At 33.4% G+C, this 23,935-nt stretch overlaps 1 protein-coding gene across 4 annotated transcripts in view; it reads left to right on the plus strand.

The window, feature by feature from the left end:
• The window catches only part of PSMD14 (proteasome 26S subunit, non-ATPase 14), a 106,641-nt gene that overhangs the window by 55,977 nt on the left and 26,729 nt on the right, over positions 1-23,935 (plus strand). For all 4 annotated transcript variants that reach the window (XM_003820943.5, XM_034954380.3, XM_008974415.4 and 1 more), the window contains 4 exons: positions 6,373-6,444; positions 6,680-6,799; positions 9,006-9,076; positions 10,071-10,221. In XM_003820943.5, the coding sequence (XP_003820991.1) occupies positions 6,373-6,444; positions 6,680-6,799; positions 9,006-9,076; positions 10,071-10,221 (414 nt within the window). The remainder of the gene's footprint in view (positions 1-6,372; positions 6,445-6,679; positions 6,800-9,005; positions 9,077-10,070; positions 10,222-23,935) is intronic.

Raw genomic sequence — 23,935 nt, forward strand, 5'->3', positions numbered from 1 at the left:
CACTTTAATTTTTTTAAAAAACATGTAACTCTTTAATCCATCTGGGTGGTGGTATAACATGATATAGGAAAGGAAATTTAGTTTTAAATGCTTCCAGTACTAAGAAAAAATGAAAAATTAAAATAGAATATGTTCAATTCTATGGTGATAACTTTGAAATCTAAATGAAATGAAACTTTCTGCAACACTGTAATAGTTCATCTAGTCTCAAGATATAGATAACCTGAATTTATCAATACAACTGAAAAGATTATAACAATTAGCCACAGAACAGCCTCAGAGCCAAATGTTTTAATAATGAACACTTCCAAAATTGAAAAACACGGATAGATTTTTTTTTCACATACATATTATTGGAAAATAGAAAATGGAAAACTTTGTAATTGGGAAACTTGTACATTTTTCAGTTTGTTTTATAACTCTAACATAATGATATCAAAACCTGGCAAATTTCACACACACAAAAATGCCAGAACAATCTCACTTATGAGAAAAAGAAAACATAAATGAACAAATAGTAAAGAAAACATGAACAATTAATCTAGAAGTACAAAGATGATTTAATAGTGGGAAATATTAATATAATACACCACTGAAGAAAGGTAAGGTGAGTGAACCAGTGGCCATTGTGGCTTCTTTTAAACAAAAAATGTTGGTATCTCATTGACAAATTTTGCTCAGTCTTTTTGTTTTAATTGTTACTCGTAAGCAGCATACACAAGAATTTCCATTTTAAACCCATTATGAGAGGCTTTTATCTTTTAACAAGGGACTTTAATCCATTTATATGTTTTCATAACTAATATATTTGATCTTACCTTATGTTGCTTGGTATTTTTTTCTTCTTTCTTGATTTCCTACTGTTGTTTTACTGTCAGTATTGTGTTTGGTTTTTCTTCCCCAGTGACTTAGTAATGTATACACTGCTTTTTAATTTTAATTAAAAAAATTTTTTTGAGACAGGGTCTCACTCTGTTGCCCAGGCTGGAGTGCAGTGGTCAACCGTGGCTCACTGCAGCCTCAGCCTTTCGGGTTCAAGCCATCTTCCCACTCAGCGTCCTGAGTAGCTGGGATTACATGCTTTTTAATTTTTACAGTGGTTAAAGTTGTTCAAAAAACTAATTTATGTTTCCAGAATAGTAAAAGTCAACACTTACATCTGTATTTTCCCCTACTATAAAAGATAGAGCATATTGTATACTTCATTTCTCCCTCCTGCCTATATAGTTACCTGGATAATGGTGGATTCGGATCCTGATTATTTACATTATTTATATCTATATCTTTTTAACTGCATTCAGTGGTTGTAACAGATTTCTTTATATGACGACTCTTCCATTTTTTAGCTTTTAATATTTATTTGAGGAGTGGGATGCTCAAGTGGATCTTTTATTCAAGAAGCTCTTTCAGGGAAAATATATGGAATCCTATTTTCTGAGCCCTTACACATTTAGTAATGTATTTGTGGGCCTTTGGATGTTTTTTAAAAATTGAGTATAAAATTCTTTACTTTCAGTTTTTTACCTAAAACTTTGAAGATTTGCTTCATTGTTTTCTGCCATCTAATGTTGCAAATAAATCCAAAGTCAACCTGTGTTGCATTTTTTTCCCAGCAGGCTGTTTGGTTTCTCTACTCGTATGGTTTTAGACATTTTACTTTATGTAATTGAGATTTAGCTAAGATTTCTCAAGATACAGTTTTTTATTCATTGATTATTGCCTCACATATGATGGTCCCAAAGGTGAACTTTTTTTTAAATTCAAGAAAAGTTTCTTCAGCTTTGCCTTTGTTTATTGTTTCTGTTTATTTTATCCTTAGAAACAACTCTATTTTTTAGCTTTGAGCTCTTGTCTGTCCTGTAATTCAGGTGTCCCCATATGAGTCTGTGACCATAGAAACCAGGCCACACAGCAAGAGGTGAGCAGCAGGCAAGCAAGCATTACTGCCTGAGCTCCACCTCCTGTCAGATCAGTGGCGGCATTATATTCTCATAGGAGCACAAACACTATTTTGAACACCTATGTGAGGGATCTAGGTTGCATGCTCCATCTATAATGCCTGATGATCTGAGGTGAAACAGTTTCATCTCAAAACCATCCTCCCTGCCCCAAAACTCGAAAAATGGTCTTCCATGAAACCAGTCCCTGGCACCAAAGAGGTTGGGGACTGCTGCTCTAATTTTATTATATTTCTAAAAGTTTTCATCTCTAACTTTTTACTGTACATTTTGGGACATCTAGAAATTTATATTGTATATCACTGAATTAAATTTGTTATAATACTTTTACCCTTGTTTCTCCTAGTGTGATTTTAATTCTAAATTATTTTTCATCTTTTTATCTTGGTCTGTCCTCCAGCTTTCTGTTTCAAAGATAAGGAACTTCTGTTTTACTGATGTCAAATAGTTTTCTAAAATTTTGTTCATGATTCCTATATTTAGGTGACTTTCTTTTTGAATCACCAGAATACTGCCCCCCAGGAGTGTTTGCCAAAAGATAATGTATGTAGATGGTCCACAGCCCCACATTTTTCTCATCTTGGGAGCTAATTGGGTCATCTTTGATCTGTAGCTGTGAAATGGGAAAAGTTCCCTTGTCCCCTTCACAGGGCATTCGATTGGGACGTGGCCTGCTTCTTCAGTGCCCCACTGCTCACACCTCTAGGGGAGCATACACACAGGCAGGCTATGGGGCTCTGACCCCACAGCAGTGTCTAGGATTGAGTGTTTACAGCTGAAGCCCCAGTGGGTGTGTGTTATAGGGTGCTCTTTTAGTTTAGCCATCCATAGGTGGCTTGTGTTAGACAGCTCAATTAGACCCCCTGCCTTACTGCAAGGACAGAGGCCTTTCTGTATCTGGGGGTTCTTGCCTTGGTGTACTGGAAGAATCAGATCACACATGGGCTTGGAGATGAGTGCAAGGTTTTATTGAGTGGAAGTAGCTCTTAGCAGATGGGGGAGCCAGAAAGGAGATGGTTTTCCACTGGAGTCAGGACGCTGTCCTCCAACTGCCCTGGCCAAACTCTGCTTCATTCTGCTGGTTGATAGCCTGCCTGCATGCTGGTTTGCTCATACCCCAGTGGTTTCTCTCCACGTCCAGCCGTTTGTGTGTCCCTCTGCTGATGTGCTCCTCTCTTATGTTCAGCTGCCAGTATCATCTTCTGCTGATGTGTTCTGTTCCTCTCAATGTCCAGCCACTTGTGTCTTTGCCTGCTAGGGTCTGGGAGTTTTAATAGACACAGCATGGGGGAGTGGCAGGCCAGGGTGGTCTTGGAAATGCAACATTTGGGGAGGAAAACAAAAATACCTTCACCTAGGTCCATGAGCGCAGGCCTGGTGGTGGTGCCTTAGCCAGGGGCCACACCCTCCTCTACCCAGCCCTGCCTTGGCCCCCCTCCCCACATATCAGCTGTTCATGTTCTTACATACCTCTCTGAGCTCAGTTTCGAGTCTTTAATGGGGTTTTCTTCTGTTGCCTGGTTTTTGCTATTCTGAACAGGTGAGCATGTAGGAAAACAACAGCCTTAGACAGTCACTGCTGGCCGAGGTCTTTAGTATCTGTCCCATTGACGGTGTATTATATGCGATTTCTCTCTCTCTCTGGCAGCATTTCACTGGTACCAACCTTCTCTAGTTCTTGCCCACAGTAGTGAAAGGGGCAGCAGTATCACTGGCTGCTGTTTTAAAAACAGCACTCATGGCTGCGTGCAGTGGCTCACGCCTGTAATGCTAGCACTTTGGGAGACTAAGGCGGGTGGATTGCTTGAGCTCAGGAGTTCGAGACCAGCCTGGGCAACACAGGGAAACCCCATCCCTACTAAAATACAAAAAATCAGCCGGGCGTGGTGACATGCCCCTTGTAATCCCAGCGCCTCAGGAGGCTGAGACAGGAAGAGACGCTGGAACCCAGGAGGCAGTGGTTGCAGTGAGCCAAGATCGCGCCATTGCACTCCAGCCTGGGTGACAGAGCGAGACTCTGTCTAAAAAAAAACAAAATAAAACAGCACTCATACAATAAACAGCTGCATAGTCTTTTCTTAGTACATGGCTTTCTTGTTAGTATGTTTCTGAATCAGAAGAAAATCCATTGTGAGTTAGTATGTTTCTGAATCAGAAGAAAGGCCACTGACATGTGGCTTGCTTCCTCTCTCTCGAGGTAACTCTAGTTGGTATTTTTCTTTTCTGTTCCATTGGCTTGCAGTAATACCTTAATTTATTCATTCATTCTTTCAGTCAGTACTTATTAAGTTCTTACTATGGCCCAGGCACTTTTCTAAGTACTGGTTATATATATAATATTGAAGAAAATAGTGTTTCTTCCTTCTTTGGTGGCAGAAATAGTTTCTGGATTCTTTCAGTAATGCATTTTGGTGATGGTTTGATGTTTTATTTCCCTTTTTTTCTAAAAAAAAATATTTTCGGGCAAGTTGAGAAAGGCTGTGTCAAGATACCAGTTTAACTTCTTTCTCCATATGCAATGTTTAAGGTTGCTCTGGATTCAGGAATAATTTTATGAATACAGTGTTCGTTAACCTATTTTTCTACTTTTAAATTGGCAAATAATTATATATATTGGTGGGGGGGTGATATTTTGATAAATATATATGTTATGGAGTGATCACATAAGGCTAACATATCCATCACCTCAATATTTATCATTTCTTTGTGCTGAGAACATTTAAAGTCGTCTTTTAACTATTTTGAAATATACATTATTATTAACTGTAGTCACCAGGCTATGCAGTAGATCACCAGAATCAATTCCTTCTGTTTAACTGAAACCTTATTATTATCCTAACCTTTTAAGGTTACTACTACTTCCCCCAAACCTCTCATCACAACTAATTTATTGTGGTCCTCACCTTTTCCTTAATCTTTCTTAACTTTCTAAGTGAAATGAGTAAAATTATCATACCACTAAAATTAGGTTTAGATGATGACTTCAGCAAGATGCTTTGGCCTGTTATTACTTTACTTTAGCAGAGTTTTCATTCTGAAAGAGATCTTAGCTATTTGAAAAATAAGCAATAAAACTGCATTAGGTGATAATAGATGAAGAATTTGGTCAGTTTCCAACTTTATTGCCTGGCATTTATGGTGAAAATTAAATTTGAGGGACTTGATTTTTCCCACCACTTTGAACAAAAGTAAATAAAAACAAAATTATTTTATTTAGAGAAAACTTATTCTAGAACCTTTTATACTTAATGCTTCCGGTAAATATATGAACTTTTAAAACAATACAAAGTAATAGAATTTAACACACACACACACACACACACACACACAAAAGCACAAAGTATACATAGACCTATATGTATGGAATGTAAAGCGATTGTTTACTTTCAGTATGTAAAAGTATAAATGGGAGAGAGAACATGGCTTATAATTTGGATAAGGTAACATGTTGTTTACCTAATTTGTAATAGAGTTATTGTCAGGGAAAGGGAACTTTAAGCAAAACACGACCTGGCAATTATAAGTCATATCTCATTATAATTTCCCAGATTGTCCAATATTAAAAAACAAGAAGCTTTTTAGGTGCACTAATTGTGGGGCAGAATCACATTTATAAGATTGTAGGCATCTTGAGGGTAAGAACTATATGTCAGTTACCTTGTGCAGGTGAATGTTATAGTCAAGAGAAGTTTGCTTCCTTTCAGGAAGAAGATAGAATCCTTAAAGGAGAAACATAGTGTCTTCCTTAGTAATACTTGTTTTAAAGGTAGTGGTTAGGATTTTGGAAGTATTTTCACGTCAGCTATACCTGTCTCAACTGGTTTGTTCACACCTGGGGCAATTGTGTTAAATTTGTTATTGTATAGGGGGAGGGGAACAGCTTCATTAGGTGACATGCAGAGGATGTTGTTCACAGCTCTTTCACCCAGGGATTAGAAGTCTTCTTTCCCCTTCTCCTCCACTGTTGTGATGAATTTGCAGAGGAATCCCATAGCCTTAATCTATTAATACATGCTGTCTTTAGCTGAAAATCAAGAAGCTCAGAGAATTTGCTGTTTGTGTTGATGCTTTAGTTAATTGTGCTAGTCCAACAGCATTTCACATATACACACTGTGGTAACAAATGTGGCTAATTGGTACATTATAGCCATGTTGTAGCCAAGGTAGATTGGCATTGCCGAAAGACTTAAACTTTATGTCCATTAGACCCTTGGCTTAGTATTAAGTTTTACCTGTTTTCTACAGGTTTGATATTTGCAAATGTGTTTTGATTATGTCATAGCCAAATAAAAGGATACTTGACATGTTTTTCAAAACTATTTTAAAAATATCAAGTTTATACCACATGTAACTTGAATTTTAAACTCATAAACTCTGTGTTTGTTTTAATAATAATTGATGTATTTGTTTCTAGGGGCCACCTACAGATGCTCCTGCAGTGGACACAGCAGAACAAGTCTATATCTCTTCCCTGGCACTGTTAAAAGTAAGTAATGAATGTAGTTACTTGCTTTAGAGAACTCTGTTGCTTTCACTGTATCTTTTACTTTGGAATATTTGTCACCTTAATCCTCTCAGACATAAATAAGCTATTGTTTTAGGTACATTTATAAAAGGAGTTTTTTATTTTCACTGGAACAAAATTTGGTTTTTGTTTTATAAAGAGGAACCAGAGACCTCAACGAAATTTGCTTTGTGTCCACATCTCTTCCTTTCTACAGATGTTAAAACATGGCCGTGCTGGAGTTCCAATGGAAGTTATGGGTTTGATGCTTGGAGAATTTGTTGATGATTATACCGTCAGAGTGATTGATGTGTTTGCTATGCCACAGTCAGGAACAGTGAGTACTTTTATGGTTGCCTGCTGCAAGTAAATGTGTTTCTTTTCATTTTTCTTTTCCTATGCAAACTAACTCTCATCATATTACATTTTCTCTTTCCAGTAGGAAAAATTAATCATAAGTTTGATAGAAATTTTTAGATTGTATTGAATTAAATCATTAATCTTTAAAACGCAGCATAACTTCTTATAGGTCTACAAACTGAATGATGCTAATGCTAAATTTCTTTTCTCAGTCCTTCGGCTTAAACTGGTGTAAAATACTGGATTTAAAAGTTACTTACCCTATAATAGCAGAGTGTTAGTTTGATTTTGAACCAAGTGTTCAAAAGATTTGAGATTCTCTTAATTTAGATTTTCAACTCACATATACTAGTTCTTATGTCTTGTTCCCATTGTTTTGAAATATGTCATTTAAAAAATGTTCTATATATGGTGATGAATGACTTTTTAAGCTTTTCTTATTTCAAATGTTAAGTTAAAGCAAAACAAAACAATAGCAAACCTGAATATTTTTTTCCCAGGCATGGTATTTTGTTTATATGCACCGTACTCCATACAAATTACCTGTATAGAATACATTATTCTTTCTAGAGATGTTTGTTTTGTTTTGCCTTTTTGTTTGATGCATTAGACTTGTGTTGATAGATGTGCATTTTGACTGAAAGAAAATAGCCAAAAAACAATAACCATTCCATCTACCTTCCAAAAAAAAACACATATATCCTTCTCACCTGTTTGCTTAGAAAAATATGCATGTATTTTTCCAAGCGATATTTCTCCTTTGCTAGGCAATATTTCTCTTACTGAGCCTTGTAAAAGAAGGATTAAAGAAATTGTTGTTATAAAGCTGTTAGTTCTATTCAAAGTTCTGTAAGTTTACTTTGATAAGGTAGATGCTAGAGAACAAATTACAATTTTAAGTACTGTAATATATATAGTATGTATATTAAAAATAAGCATTTAAAATAGAATATTTGCTACAGAATGCAATATATTTAAAATAATGTAAAGTTTTCTCTAAATAGATGAATTTGTTGAGGTAAACTAATTTGGATCTACTGATTTTATCCATCTCGATATCCGTTATATTTATTTTATACATTTGGAAATAGAGAAACACTCTACATGTTAACCAAAGGTTTAGATTTAAATCTTAGACTATTTATTACTTGTATCTGTCTTTTTATATTAGGCTACATGAAACACATAAAACTAACTTATATATGTTATGAGTACTTATGTAGATACCCATTATAATACATTGTTCTTAGGCTTTAATAGCATTACTTCCATGTAAATGCTTGTTTGACAATATAAAATAAAAGATTTTGATCCCTATATTCACTCTAATTCTATTTTCTAGTGTCATAGAATTAGAAAGTTTTTCTTCTGACCCCAGAGTCAGTAAACTTTTTCTATAAAGACATATGTCTCTGTTGCATATTCTTCTTCTTTTTTAAGACAGTCCTTTTAAAGTATATATATGAAAAGAAAGAAAAAAACCGAAAACATTCTTAGCCTATAAGCAGCAGATTGCATACCCCTGTTCTTGAGGATGTACTCTCTGTTGGAATTCAATATGCGTACTGTTTGTTTTGGTGGGAAGGAAGTGCTTATGTTAACTAGTTTCTTTAAGTACATTAGATTTAGATTCCTGAGGTTAGAAGAAAGCCTTGGGAGCTATAAAGACAGTACTCTATCGCCAGAGAGATGATCTGAACCTTTTAATTCTTCCTGTTCAAATATCTTATTTTGGTTGAACTAGCAAAATAATGCTGTATGTAAGAGACTTGAGGCTGTTTCATTATGATAGCTGAATATTTGTAGAACTTTGGATGAGGCTCATTTTAGTCATCAGTTATGATAGGATGGCATTAGGAAGTATGCTTGCCTAAATAGGTCTAACCAATAGTTATGGTTGGTTCAATTATTTCGTATTTCTGGTAAACATATACACAGCAATGGCCATATACTCTTAAAGAATCCTGAAAGTGGGCTTAACTCGATCGCCAACAGCAGTTTGGTAGTTGGCAATTTTAGAAGCTTGATTGGTATGAGGTTTATAATTGAATGACTTGAGTAGGTATCAAATGTAGGTATCAAAACCTATAAAATGATTTTGGCAACCCCAAATAATATACATAGGGAAGCTTTTTTTTTCCAAATTTACAAAAATTAATAATTTTTCTTTCTTTCTAAATCAGGGTGTCAGTGTGGAGGCAGTTGATCCAGTGTTCCAAGCTAAAATGTTGGATATGTTGAAGCAGACAGGAAGGTAAGCATTTAAAATGATCAGTTAAAGAAATAATGGGAAATATTTATAGAAACATACCTCAAAGTTATAGATGTTTATCAATGTCATTTCTAGAAAAAGTGGTTATGTAATTGACATAAAAGTATCTGTAAATATCAGTGCCATGCACCGCCTGTCTAGTATATCTTCCCTTTAGAACCAGAGAAATTTGCCCATCAGAGAACTGCCTCATGTTAAAATTCTTGACTGTCACATAGTAAGCTTGGGCTGTAGCTTCCCTCTGTTTAGCATATGGAGTTACTGTCTAGTCACTTATAATTGAAAGAGCTTGTATGTTCCATGTATTTGAGAGTTGCAACTGAATGAGATTATGAATATTTAATTATGTTTGTAGGCATAGTTTTAAAGACAGAGAAAGTATAATCCAAATATTCTAAAGTTTTTTCCTCAGACCAAATCTCTCAATAGTTGTCATTCTCTTGCTCAAATTCTTCTGCTGTGGAAACAACTTCAAAATTAATGTTAGCAAAAGGCTCAGCAGCTGAGCAGAACAGTGCAAATTGGTTTTTGACTGAGTTCCTAGTTCTACTGCTGGTTTAATTGATATTTAATCCTTTCACAACAGTGGATCCTGGTGTCCATTGTTAAAAATGTACTCTGTGCCTGGAAAATCCAACTCCCAGAGCTAAGGAGTTAAAGAGTAGATATTTACTTGAATGCTGAAAGGGTAAAAACTGGCTCTGAGAAACTGTGGTAACAAGGTGAAAAACTGAAAGCCTTATCTACCACTGCTAATGTGCATCTCTTAATGATAGCACTCCTTTGTCACACATATTCATTTCCATGTTTTCTGGATAATATGGTGTACAATTTCAGGGTTTCTAATGGTGCTTTTTCACACCTGTGTGTTTTTCATCTCTTCTTAATTTATACCCCGTTAGTGTGTTGTTTCTTTTCATATCATAAATGTATTACTTGTTCTGTTCTGAGCATCTGAATGCCCTCTTTGTTTCAGGCCGGAGATGGTTGTTGGTTGGTATCACAGTCACCCTGGCTTTGGTTGTTGGCTTTCTGGTGTGGATATCAACACTCAGCAGAGCTTTGAAGCCTTGTCGGAGAGAGCTGTGGCAGTGGTTGTGGATCCCATTCAGAGTGTGAAAGGAAAGGTAGAGTAGATTCTATCTTTATTGCCATCTACTGCCACATTCTGTTTACAGATACATTAAATAAAAATCAATTTTGTTCAAAGCAGGATTCTTAATTACACAGAAAGCTGCTGTCTGTTTACTTAAAAAACAAACAAAAAAACTGTACAAGTTGATAACTGTGTCTTGGTATTATTAGCAATTTATTTAGAGATTTCTTCTTTAATCACTTATTGTGTAATTTTCATGAATATTTATCTTTAAATTTTTTGAATTTCATAAAATTAGGAAAGTTAAACCATACTCAAAGCCTGCTATAAACATTTTATTAATGTTTAAATAAACATTGCTTTACCTTTATTTTCAAATGATGAATTTGGAATTGGCACAACATTTTAAAAATCTATTTAAAGGGCATTGTTTTGCAGACATTATGCAGGACATATTCTGGAGGTGTGTTTTCCAAATATTTTAGACAATGAAAACTTGCCCAAAGACTTGGTATCAACCATTCACGTTTTTGGAGTGAGGACGCAAATGAATGATTAAATATGCTAAATAATTCTGAAAACAGATTAACTTGCAAAGCATATTGGGTTATAGTTCTTTGTTGAAACCCCTTTTGTTCTTGTTTAGTTCTCTTTCTCTTTTTTTGTTCATTCATTCTTTCTTTTTTTTTTTATTTCTTTCTTTCTAGCCCCATATGCCATTTTCCTATTTCCTGCCTCATGACAGCAGGGAGCAGCTCTATTATCACCTTCACAGAGCTGTCTGCAAATGTGAGAGGCAATTCGATTTTGCTCAACCACAGGGAGAGTGGATTAGAAAAACTACAGACATACAGAAATTGGCTAGGTGGTTACTGCTTTAAAATACTGCTGAGGTGTCTTGTTTGAGCATGTACTTCCATTGTAGTGTAGAATAATTGTTAAAATAAAATCACAATATATTTATGCAATCCTTTTTATGCAGGTTTTACAAATAATTTTTAGAGCACTTAGAAATAAATATTAGCTTGTTATCTATCAGACCTGGAGTTTGATAGTAGTGCAGATTACATTTATATCTGCTCACCAGCAGACAAACTAAACATGGCTGTTAAAATACAGAGTCTTTATCTGTCATAAATTTGAAGTTGAATGTTTTCTGACATCATATCATTATCATGTATAAAAATTGAGGTCTTCTCTAAATCATGATCCTATTAGGTGTGATTTAGCTTTTCAGAGGCAAAAACTATCCACAAAACAATAATAGAAACTGATATACTAGACCATTCAGAATGGATAGCTTCTGATTCTTGCTATATGCCTATATTTCAATTTATTTACTTTTTTTAACTATATGTGTTGTTACTCAACATATAGATAAAAGAGGTTGAAAAATCCTTGATTGTTATTAGCTTTATGAATTATATTTGATGCCTCTTAAGTTTAATTCTCTATTTTAAGGTACCTTTTTAGTAACTCGTAAGTAATTCATTTAAGTAATGATTACTGTTTTACAAATATAACAATTATCTAATAAAGTCCCCTACCACAATATTTACAAGTAATAATTAAAGCTTAATTTTAAATATAATTAGAATTCTATTTTGTAGTATTAGTTCAACTTAGGTTTTATGATATCTTGACTCATGTGATGGTGGCTACTTTGAAAAAGGAAAGTATAAACATAAACACAATGAAAGAATGCATTCTCAAAATAGAGTAAATAAATGTAAATGTAAATAAATGAGTATGTATTTTATTTTTGGTTATCCTTTTGTAATGTTTAAAATGGCAATTTTAGTTTCCAAACCTAGTTTAAGTATTGTAAAATATTGGAATTTTCATTATTTCTAATTAATTGTAATTTATATTAAAATGATGAATTTCATTTAAAAATATGCATGTGTCACGTCTTAATGTTAAATTTAGTTTTTAAAAAATAATATATCTAAAATTTATGAAATCATATGTATCACTGTCTACTTTTGTATGTTAGGAAGAAATCTTTTTGAAAAAATTTAGTGTAAATATCTATCATTGATGATTTGTATCACTTGTTGGACCTAATGTCTAGATTCATACTATTATATCTCTTGAAATAAGGATCCAGTTCTTTGTCAGTAATGCAACTTCATCTTTAAGGAGTGAGAGTTTGATTGTAATTTATGGTTCTTTCAGTGTCAAGTCCTCTCATCACTATGAATCAGATTAAATGCTAGTAAATCCTTAGTTAGTGTTTTAGTTAAATCATGATACTTAGGAATATAAACTTATAAAAATGAAGACTAGCATAAGAGTCTCCCTCTCCCTTTTCCTGCGTGTGATTTATCAAAGCTGTCAAAATATTTAGTAAGGCAATGATTAGATCAAGAATTAAAATGACATTTTATATATAAATGATTTAAGTTGGGTCTCTGTTCGCTTTTTATAAAACCGCTTTCTTGAACATTTTGTATATTTCCATTTTTATAAATTCCAATATTTCTGTCTTTGAGAAATTAGATAAGCCTGGATTCTTTCTTGGTAATCTCAATTCATTCACAATAGTTTGATTTTCTTTTATGATGACTTGATTATATTTTTATTGAATAATTGCTGTGAGCCAGGTATTGTGAATAACCATTTCAACTTATCTCATTTATTCTTTGTTATAATCCTAAAGATAGGCCCTGTTACCATTACATGTTATTAGTGGTTAAAAAAAAAAAATTAGGGCCAAGGAGATTGCTTTGCCAAAGTCAGACCATGAGTTAGCAGCAGAACAAAGATATGAATCCAGTTCTGTAAAATTTCAGGGCTCAGGCTTTTTTAATGGCTCTTTAATTCCTTAGTATTAAACCACTGTGAATGATGTAATCAGAGTAACTGCAGAATGCAAAATGAATACCAGAGGTCATTGTGAGGCCATTCCTTAAGTTACTGTGGATAGGTGTCACTCTCTTCAGCATAAGTCAGGGGAAAGAGCTGTACATTTCCTCTAAGTTCTCCATAGTTTTCTGTAGGTATTATGTATTATATATTAATTGATTTTTTAAAATGTGTTGTTCAATTAATTTTAAAAAACAATTTAGACAGACTTATTCCTGTTGACTTTTGTGACATCCCTAGGAGTAAACATTGAAATCAACATAAATAATGAAATACACTATATGATAAAGAATCTGTAACCCTCTGCATATTGTACAGTACTATAAATGTTTTAAAATGATACAGGTGAAAATCAATGGTAATTGCATTCATAATTTAAATGGAGAGTAAGCTCACAGAAGTTACCAGTGAGTTCTGCTCTAATCAGTGAAATAGTTTATAAGGTCCGCTTGCAGCATTTAGTTCATTTGTAAAATATACATATTTACATATTTTAAACTTTAGTTCTCAAGTGGCACAGTGGGGACCTCTTGCTGAATGTTTTATTATCTTGTATACTCAGCCCATAACCAGATCCAGCAGCAAATTTAGAAGTTAATTCAACTTGTAATGTGACTATACTTCTTTCTTGAGGCAAAAAGAATGGTCACTTTGGGCAAAATCATAAAACTAGCATACAACTTAATTAGGATATTGTAATATATTTATTAAAAAGCATTACTGCTTTAGAGAACTCATTTTCCTTGATGGGTTCCTGTTAGTAAAATGCTCAGTTATTACCAGCTAACTAACTCCTAACAATCATTGTGTCTGTTCTCTGTTTTGAAAACAAAAAAAGGAATGACTAATTATGTCCAAATGTGTCTTCCACTGGTTAGGTTTTCTTGAAGCATTTTTATTTAATCTGATCAAAACACTCAATGGACTTTAAAAAATGTGATGTTTATCTAACTGCAGGTCAGCTTATCTGCAGGTATTTCTTAAGTATACCTGATCTGTATGCTAATAATTCTAAGATGCAAAATGAATTTTAAAAAATGGTCTTTGTGTTCTTTGAGAAGATAAATTATATACATTTAGTGTTAGTAGTGAGCAAGATCTTATTCTGCCAATTATATACTGATAACCTACATTGCATACTGATACAAAATATACTGAAATTGCTTGTTTCTGTAAGTATTAAGTTGGTTGCTAGAGACAGAAATAATTCAACAAATACTTATTCAGAATTTTGTATATGCCAGTATACAATAAAGTATTACTTGTATAACAAACACAGTAAATGCAAATTAAAATTAGAACAAGGGAGAAATCAGTTGTAGGTTGCACAAAGTAGATAAAGCTTGGGCTGAGCTTTGAGGGGTAGGCAGGACATCACTGAGAAAAGAAGAGCTTGTACCTCATGGGAAGAATGTAGAAACAATATCATTCCAAGTGGTACTTACCTCTTTGTTCATTCTTTTTTCCACAGATATTAGAATGTAAAATGAGTGCTTTGATTGGTTTTAATTTGTTTAAACAACTAGCATTTTACCAAAGATGGGGCTTTGGAGAATAAATACAAATACAGGAAGAAAGTTAGGGAATGTGGCCAGGTACCATGGCTTCACATCTGTAATCCCAGCACTTTGGGAGGTCAAAGTGAGTGGATCGCTAGAGCCCAGGAGTTTGAGACGAGCCTGTGCGACATGATGAAACTCTGTCTCTAATTTTTAAAAAAATTAAAATAAAAAGTTAGTGAATGAATGCTGTAAGAGCATACCCTTTATTTTCAGATATCTAGAAGGTCGTGTCTTTTCTTTCAGGGGTGGGTAGCAAATATTTTACTTTTCCAAGAAATTTTATATTAGAAAGTTTTAAGATGGTGAAGGTTTTTAAGTACTCAGTTTACTCAAATAGTAGTCTTGTTTTGAGCTTCTTGTTTTATATATCTATGTATATATATACATATATATATATACACTTTCTCTCTCTCATATAGAGAGAGAGGGCATAGAGTAATAAAGAACACAGACTTAGGGGTCAGGCCTGCATTAAAATCCCATTTTTATCTCCTCTTTACAGTGTGACCTTGAACAAGCCTTACCTAATTTTCTTGAGCTTCAGATTTTTCATCTATATAACAGGAATCTTAGTACCTATTTCATAGCATTATGACTATCATGAGGTAATATATGTAGAGATTAGAGTACACATGTCATATTAGGAGGTGTGCAATAAATGATACTTTATTCTGAAGATTAACATAATTCATACTTAAAAGGATCAAGAACTAGAATATTAAAAAAATAGAATGTGAATGTTTCTGCAAGTTTTGATAAGAACAAGCCCATAAATTAATCTCTAATTTGCTACATTTAGGAATATGGTAATGACTACAAAAGAAATGAAGACTTCCCTTCTTATATTTTGTACATGCTAACTAATCTAGGAATACTCTTCTGATTGGCCTACTTTTATTTAGCAGTTACCATTTTCTAAGATATTTTCCTTGGGCATGCTGATGAAAAGGAAATGAATATATTACTTTGAAACTTGGGCCTATGAGGTGATTAATGTATTGCACTTAACCATTTTGTATTTTATTCATCTGTCTGTGTTGTCTTCCCCACAAGACTGAGACTTCTTTGAGGAGAGATACCAATTCATATCTTGGAATTCAGTGCGTTGCAATAGTTTTTTAATAAATGTTTATAAAATAAAATCGGGGAATGAATTTGCATCAGTGTTCAGCCATTACCAAATCTATTTTTTTTAGTTTTTAGCATATCCAAAAAACTGCAGTTAATTTTGTGACATTTATTAATCTTTTATATGTCAGCATAGAGTCGTTTATTAAATGACTGGAACGTGTGATTGACAAGGTCAGTTAGCCAGTTTACTCATGGACATTATCCTTGATCAATTTGAACCCTGTAAAATTAGAGCTAGAGTTCAAGTTTAATAGTCATTTGTCTACTAAAAGTAGGAAAAGATATTTAGCATAGCTGCTATATTTATAAGATAATTTTTTGATCAGTATCCCACGAGTATCAGCTAGGGCTGGGTAGTCCTAATCATAAATTGTACACACCTCTTTTCTTTGTCTAGTTTTCCAGGTGGAAAGAGAAAAATAGGAAATCGAATACATAAAAAAATCTATTTCCATTCCTGACATAGCTCTATGAGCATACCCTTCCAAGGTATTCTTGGAACAAGTTTTGTTACTGTATTATCTTTTGTTTGCTTCCTGTCTTTCACTCTTATTATCAGTTTGAAGTTTTATAACACTCTCAGATCTTGTGAGGACAGCTAAGAAAATATTATAGGTACTAATTTGCCTATACTATTTATGATAGAATAACATGTAATAGTTTATCACATTTATTTAGCTGATATAAGAAATTGTCAGCTAGGAATGTAGAAATAATTTTACTTTTAAAATTCTAAAAGCATAAGTCGTATATAGAGGTAAGAGTTCCTATGGAGTTCTTTTAACCTGGAGCTTCTATATTAATAATATAATCTCTGAGCTAATTTGTTATGCTTTACTACTTGCTGTGCATTTTGAATGATGTAAATGTGCTTCAAATTAGTTTGAATCCAACTGTTTCAGTAAAAATACATCATTCATTACCTGTAAGAATATTATTTATTGACTCTCACTTCTTGAATGCTTTTCTCTCTGTAGTCATCTAATTATCCCTGGTCATTGGTTCAACAGACACTTGTTGATCACTACTTTGTGCCAAGAGTACATTGGAATTATAGAGAAGAATACGATCTACTCCCTGTCCTTAATGCCAGTTTTGTACCAGCAAGTGGAAACGTGGAAACTATGACTTTGATTGAGAGGCCTTTTCAGAGCCCATATATTTTAATTTTTAAAGATCACATTCTAGATGTGACATTAGCCATTGTTATTTGTGAGGATATTTCTGGACCTGGGACTTAGTTTTGTCAGGTTTAATGTCTTCTTGTCATTGTAATTTTCTAAAGAGGGTAAAAATGAAGTGGTAAATTTTCTTCAGAGTCATAACTGATCCCTCAGTTGTGATTTTTAGGCTACTAGTAAGCTGATTAATAGATGTTTACAGCCACTTTTCACTTTCCAGATAGCTTTACCATATGCAGTTTTAAATCCAAATTAAATACATGTCAGTGCTCTATGAGTTTCTCAGTTTAGCATGTCACAAAAAAGTATTTCATGAACTCAGAACTGAGCAGTGATAAGTAAAGACTATATTGTTAACAAGCTACTGATTAGATTTTGTTTATAGATAATGGATATTTTTCTTTTCCTTTAAGGAAAAATAAACATAAGTGGTAAAAATTTCTATAGCACAGTAACCAAAAGTGCTCTTTTTTTTTTGAGGTTTTCATTTCAATAGATATTTATTTTGCACTGTATTTTGTGTGCCACTTACTCTGTTACAGAATGGATATTCAGTGACGAATGAGACACAAACCTTGCTGTTGAGTATAACTGAACCTAGTAGTAGTCCTTTCTTGGTTTTGTGTCAGGACAGCTATTATAACAAACAGCTTTATGATGAAGAGTACTGGCTTTGGCATGCTGTATAGGTACAAATCATAGTGATAACATTTACTGGTTGTGTCATTTCATTTAATTGATTTAAATTCTCTACACTGCAGTTTCCTCATCCATAAATTGATAATATTAATACCTACACTTGTTTGTTGAGAGGATTAGCAAGATAATTTCTATATAGTATTTAATTGATAAGCAAAATAAAAATACACAAAGTGATACACAGCAAAGTAATTGGCCTTTACATATTTTTCCCACTAAAATGCCTTTGCCTATTGAGAGACAGTAGTCCAGTGGATATACTTTGTATTTTTGTTTGAATGTGGTGTTACAGCACAAGCAATGTATATAGGTCCTTTATTCTCATCCACATGCTCTACTGCCATGCTAACAAAGTTGAGCCCATCTTTGTTCTCTAGGGCCCTTTATTCCTTTGCTTTATATGAAATTGGCAACAGGCAAACAAGTTGTTTTAATTTTTCCACTAGAAAGGGATCTGAAGTCACTGGTTCCATTTTATGTAGGCTGAGTAGCCACTAGATAGAATTGACACTCTTAAGTTGATATCAGACTAGTGACCCATAGGTGATAGTCTCTTGTAGCTTATTAGTAGTCCCCTGAGGAGTTCAATTTTAAGCTCACTGTTTATTTGTCACTTGTGAGTGTAGAAACACCGATCATGCAGGAGTAGTATCAAGATTCTAGGCATATTCAGTCATTTTTAAAAGAGAGATAATAACCTTCAGTACAACTATACACTTTCTTATTGTAATTAGGAATTTCCCTAAGGAAATATATCTTAAAGCGTCACTCTCTAATTTCCTATTTTTTATATGTCAGGTGTCTCTTGATGTAAAATTTATAGTTATAACTTGATTTTTAGGGTAACTTTTTTCCAATTTTAACACTCTTCATGATAGCAGTACTCTGCTTTGTTAACTGTATCAGTTTGGGTCTTCTGTGGATCAGATGCCAAAATGAAATTAGACATGCAAGATATTTATTGGGGGAGACACCCATGTTGGAGAAAGGGGAGAGCCTTCAGACAGCAGTGAAGGGTTGACCACGCAAAGGAGAAAGTGAAGGTAGATTGGGTAGAAGAACCACAGACTGCAGCTAGTGCTCAGAAAATTTCAGCCAGGCTGCTGGGGAGTCCTTGAGCCAAAATTAGCCTTTAGAGGAATCCCTTATTTGGCAGGAATGGCTAGGTTCTAGTACCACTGCTGTGTTCAGTTGTTGGCAGGGAGCTGCCCAGGAGAAGTATGACCTGGTGTGAATGCCCCGTGGATCCAAAGGTGTAAAAGCTGGAGGTTGTGAGTCAGTCATGCGCTCCACAGCAGGTTCTGTTGAAAGATCTGAGCTGGGCTACTCCATCAGTGCCACAGTTAGTAACACTGAAAACTATAGTGGCAGAAACATATATATTATTTTATTACCAAGTCTATGAGGCATCGTCATTCATGAGCAAATGGAGAAATTGAAGGGTTAAATAACTTGTTAGAGGTCCCTTAGCTAGTAAGTGATAGACCCAGAATTCTAACTTAGGCAGGATTGACTCCAGAGTGCCTCAAGCATTTAAACCTCTACACCATACTGACTACATGCATATGTTGAAAAAATTTCTGTGAAACTTTATTTTTATTATAACTTAAGTAAATTCTTTTCCCAGTGTTTCATGAATCTAAAAATGTCTAATTACCTTTTACCATACTAGTTTCTAAAGATCGATTTGTTTTCATTAAAGCATATACGTTCAAAACTTGTGGATTTACTCTTTGAATTTTGATGCATGTCTTCACTTGTCAAAAAAAGTAAATTATGCAAGTTACACCCCATCCCCCTTTTCTCCCAATATACTGAAGTTGTACTACAGATCTTTAGCTACAGTAAGCAATTCTCCGAGGATGAAGAAAGAAAATGTACATACACATAGGAATTTCTTTTCCAGAGCTAAAATTGACATTTTATAAATAATTTCCGTGTTGCAAACTTGAGACTAAGAAATCACAGCAATTCAGTGATATGCATTTGGCATGAGTCAGTTTTAGTTCTTAGTGCTTTTCATTGGAAATGGCATAAAAAGTAAGATTTCTCTGAATTTTTTATGCTGTGGGCTTACAAGAGACATAAGATGTTTTTCTCTTATAGATGTCTGGCAGTGCATGGCAGCAGAAGTAACGAAATGGTCACAAACCCCAGCAGTACTTCCCAGGTCACATGCACTCTTAATTTTTAAAGAATCTAGAAACAACCTAAGCAGTTGATAACAGGTCATTTCTAGGTGATAAAGAGTATTGGATATGGGTTGAGTGTTGCCTTTCTTTCCACACCTTTCATTTTTATAATCATTTAGAGATTTACTTTATATAGTGATGGTTTTATGTTTTAAAATATGTAATCTAACTAGTAACTGAATTTTTACTTTTTTTCTTTTTAGTGTTTGACATTGATTTTGAGGCCTTAAAATTTTTTTCAAGATTTTAAAAATTATTTCAGTTCGTCACTTATGTTTACCCCATATATGATGAACTGAATAATTTTTATTATATATAATATATAGGTATACATATACATACATTATATATATAGTGAGCTGACTTGAGGTTATGGAAGATTCTGATTGTTTCATTTTTAAGCTCAAGAAAATGAATGCATCATAAATTCTTAAAACATTACTTCTACTTTGTGTAGATACCCATAGTCACTGACTGTAATATAAGTGCAACTGGACCAAAGGCAACTACTGAAAAGAGAGAGAGAAAAAAATTACAGCTACTGCCAGAAGTGTTTGTGTATTTTTTTTAAAACAGCTTTGTATTAAACTAATTTGAAGAGCTTTGCTTAAAAATAGCTTCCTTCGGATGTAAAAATTGGGAACTATAGATTGGTGCTTTACAAATTTAGTCTAGTCTTTCAGTGACCTAGCAGTTGATATGAAAACACAAATTTTAAAATAAATAGCATATTGGATGAACTGTATTCTACTCATGAAAGAAGCCAAAAAATGATGGTTTAAACTGAGTTTTAAGTAATAAACCAGATTCGTCATTAAAATGAAATGATAGATCCTTGACCCTTGGGCATGATTGGAATAAATACGAACTCAGTATTGTTTTTAAAACTATTGTGCTTTTATAATCTAAGACAGATGTACAAAAAACATGCGGTTTTTATTTTGTATTGGCAGCTTCCAAATATTTAGTATCTATTTCCAAGAGTTGCAATTAGTAAAGCAACCATGGTACTGAAATCTGCACATCCCACAAGCTAATTATATTTGCAAGGTCAGAGTGAATACATATTTTCAGAAAAATAAAGGGTTATATAAATATGTGTCTTCTACTTGGCTGTTATATCACAGTTTGTTGATCTGGAGTATAATGTGTACAATTCACAAATTTGTCTGATAACAGAAAGTGGTGTGTGATTGTGTTTATTTTACTAACCAGTATATTCACAGCAATCACTTCCAAATATCTCTCCAGTAAAGATGTGTTAATTACAAAACAGACAAGGTCTTCTATTATATTAAAGCTACTAACAAGAAGACAGCAGGAATCACACATGTAAATAGCATCATCAACCCCTATTTTAGTCCTCTGTTTTGATCTGTGAGTTGCGCATAGACCAAAGGTGCTATTAAAGACTGAGTGTATGAAATAGGCAGCATTATATGAACAAAATTTATTCAACAAGAAAACAGACCTTTAACATGAATTTAACAAGCCTGAGAAATTATAAACTATCATATGCTGCAGATTCATGCAGTGATAATAAACAAAAAAGGAAAGTAAGAGGTTTCCCTAAGCTAGCCAAACTGCTAATGGTTTTGTTATAAGCTGTCTACTGTTGCAGTGACCTCTGAAAAGTCTCAAGGCACTTGTACCAGAAAAAATTAAATGGTCAGGCGGGTGAATAGAGATTCAATGTATTGTATAGGCCTTCAGCATGGAAAGGAATTTTTCAAAGTCTAGCATCATATTCCTGAAAATATTCTTCATACTTTAGCTCAGAGGTTTTTGTTATTATATATTAAGGAGATAGTTTTTGTGTAAAGTTTTTTGGTTAAATTACTGTTTGAGTTTATAAGATATAAACTGAACTAATTTAATGTCTATATACTTCAAAATGAACTGTTTAGAAAATTCAGAGAGCTCAAAAAAATGGATTATTTCCCCTACCCACCCATACATTAATTAATTCTTGGGAGTTCTTTGTTCAGTGTGTTATATCTAAGATTTCTGTTCTTAACCATGGAGTGACCATTTTGCTGTCATTCTATTGCATCATGCTGTAAATACACAAACATGGAGAAACGCTTTCAGCTTACACACACCATCGAGTGCTCACTAGGGCTTTTTTTTTTTTAATCTTATAGTGGCATAATTAACACCTTCTTCACCCATTGCTCATTAGCGCTCTGGACATTAATGAGTCTATTTTGATAGGTTGCTCTAAAGGATAAATCCACTTATTTTCACAGTGCAAAAAGCAATTATAAAATTATACCAAAATTAAAATGTAGACTATATTGCCATGTTTATATTTTATTGCATACTAAATCTAATTTTGGTCTGCAGGTTGTTGAACATGTTAGTTTCCTTAAGACAGTTGCTATAGTGATGGCAGCAAATTCCTTTAATCTTAGTGTAAAGTAGTCATTTTCTATAGGCCATCATTGCTACTCAGGAATTGTCAATGAAAGCATCTCATTTTATTAAGTTCTTGAATTTTTCTCTTAGTTTCTTAAGAAAATTTAAAAAATTTGTTTTTAACAGATCTGATATCTACTGAACTAGTATTTTCATTTCCTTTTTATGAAGTTTCACACCTGCTTATAATATTTCAGAGAAATAATATAGACTTCTACAAGTAAAATAGCTGTCTGCTGTTTTAGTTTCAAAGCATTCAGTATAAAAAAGTATATAGGAATTTTGTTGTGATATATAATGAAATTTTCATAATTTTGTAGTAGCTTTTTCTCTCTCTCACAAATGAATTTACTGAAATCTTGAAATGGACCAAAATGATGCTTTGCTCCTAAATATTTACCGTTAATAGTTAGGGTGGCAATTCTTAATTTTGTATTTAAGTTATATACCTATCTTGGAAAATGGCCACCTTCTTCCTCCTTTGCCAACATTTTAACTTTATCTTATTTTATGTTCTTTTTTAGTATGAGTGTGAGGAAATTTTACTTCTATATTTTTAACAATTGTTTGAAGTTATTTATGATAACATCTGACTAAAATATGTCTGATAGTACTTGTTTTTATTGCTTTTTTAAAAAAGAGAATATGTTTAGAAAAAAATTTTAAGTATAAGCATGTAGGCCATATTTATTTATACATAAACATGAAAGTTAAGTGTGGATTAAGGTTATTGTATAAAAAGAAAAAAGTTTTCGCAAACTATCAATTCATGTTCTGGGGATACTTGGCTTTATTTTGATGCAAGAGGAATGAATCTTTGGGAAAATGTTAACTGTTCAAAATAAAAGTAAAATTCAGAGTTGATATTGTAGGCCGAATGAGTAGACAGAAGCTTAGACTGATTCACTTGTCATCATGTTTTAGTCTAGGTTTGTATTTTTTGTTATTGTCTTTGGACCCATCATAGCAATCTTTTACAAAGGGTGATTTTCTTTCTTTAAATCTTGTTCTTTAGCATACAGCATACAGTAATACTTATTACAAGCAGAATTTTCAGACTTGATTAGATTTGGTTGGCTTAACTATTTTTAATCTCTTAATATCCTCAAGTAATAATTGTATAAATAAGAACAAATCTAGTTGACACAGCTTTTAAAACATTGATAAATCTTAATCGTTCAGCACTTTTAAAGGCAAAATATAGAAATACTCTGTTACTTAGTATATGATCTTGCTTTAAGATTGTTTCATGTGATAAATCTATTGAGTTAAATTCCCTTAAAGTGGCAATCTGTCTTAAAGTCACATGACTTTACATAAAACTTTATAGTGTTGAAAAGCTTTAGCAAGTATGTGATTCTTGTTAATCTCTTTATATGTAAGAGCTAACAGATGTTATTGTATCATAGGAGAATTTGAAGTATTTCTGTACACACAAAAAGAATATACTTATTGTAATATCTTTACCATGAATTTAGGACCATATCATTCCATACCATGTTCTTGGCTTAAAGCATGGATGACCTTGGTTTTCTTATATTGTGCCTTTTATACTTGACAGTGGCTTGGACATTTAAGGCCATCAGACAAGGTATAAAGTCTTTCATAGTCACAAGAAGTAAAAGGTATCTGACTAGAAGAGAATATGTGGGCAAGTGCCTTGCTGGCTGTAATTTTGTTGTCATTTCAAGTAC

Source organism: Pan paniscus, chromosome 13, assembly GCF_029289425.2.
Source record: "Pan paniscus chromosome 13, NHGRI_mPanPan1-v2.0_pri, whole genome shotgun sequence".
Lineage (NCBI taxonomy): Eukaryota > Metazoa > Chordata > Mammalia > Primates > Hominidae > Pan > Pan paniscus.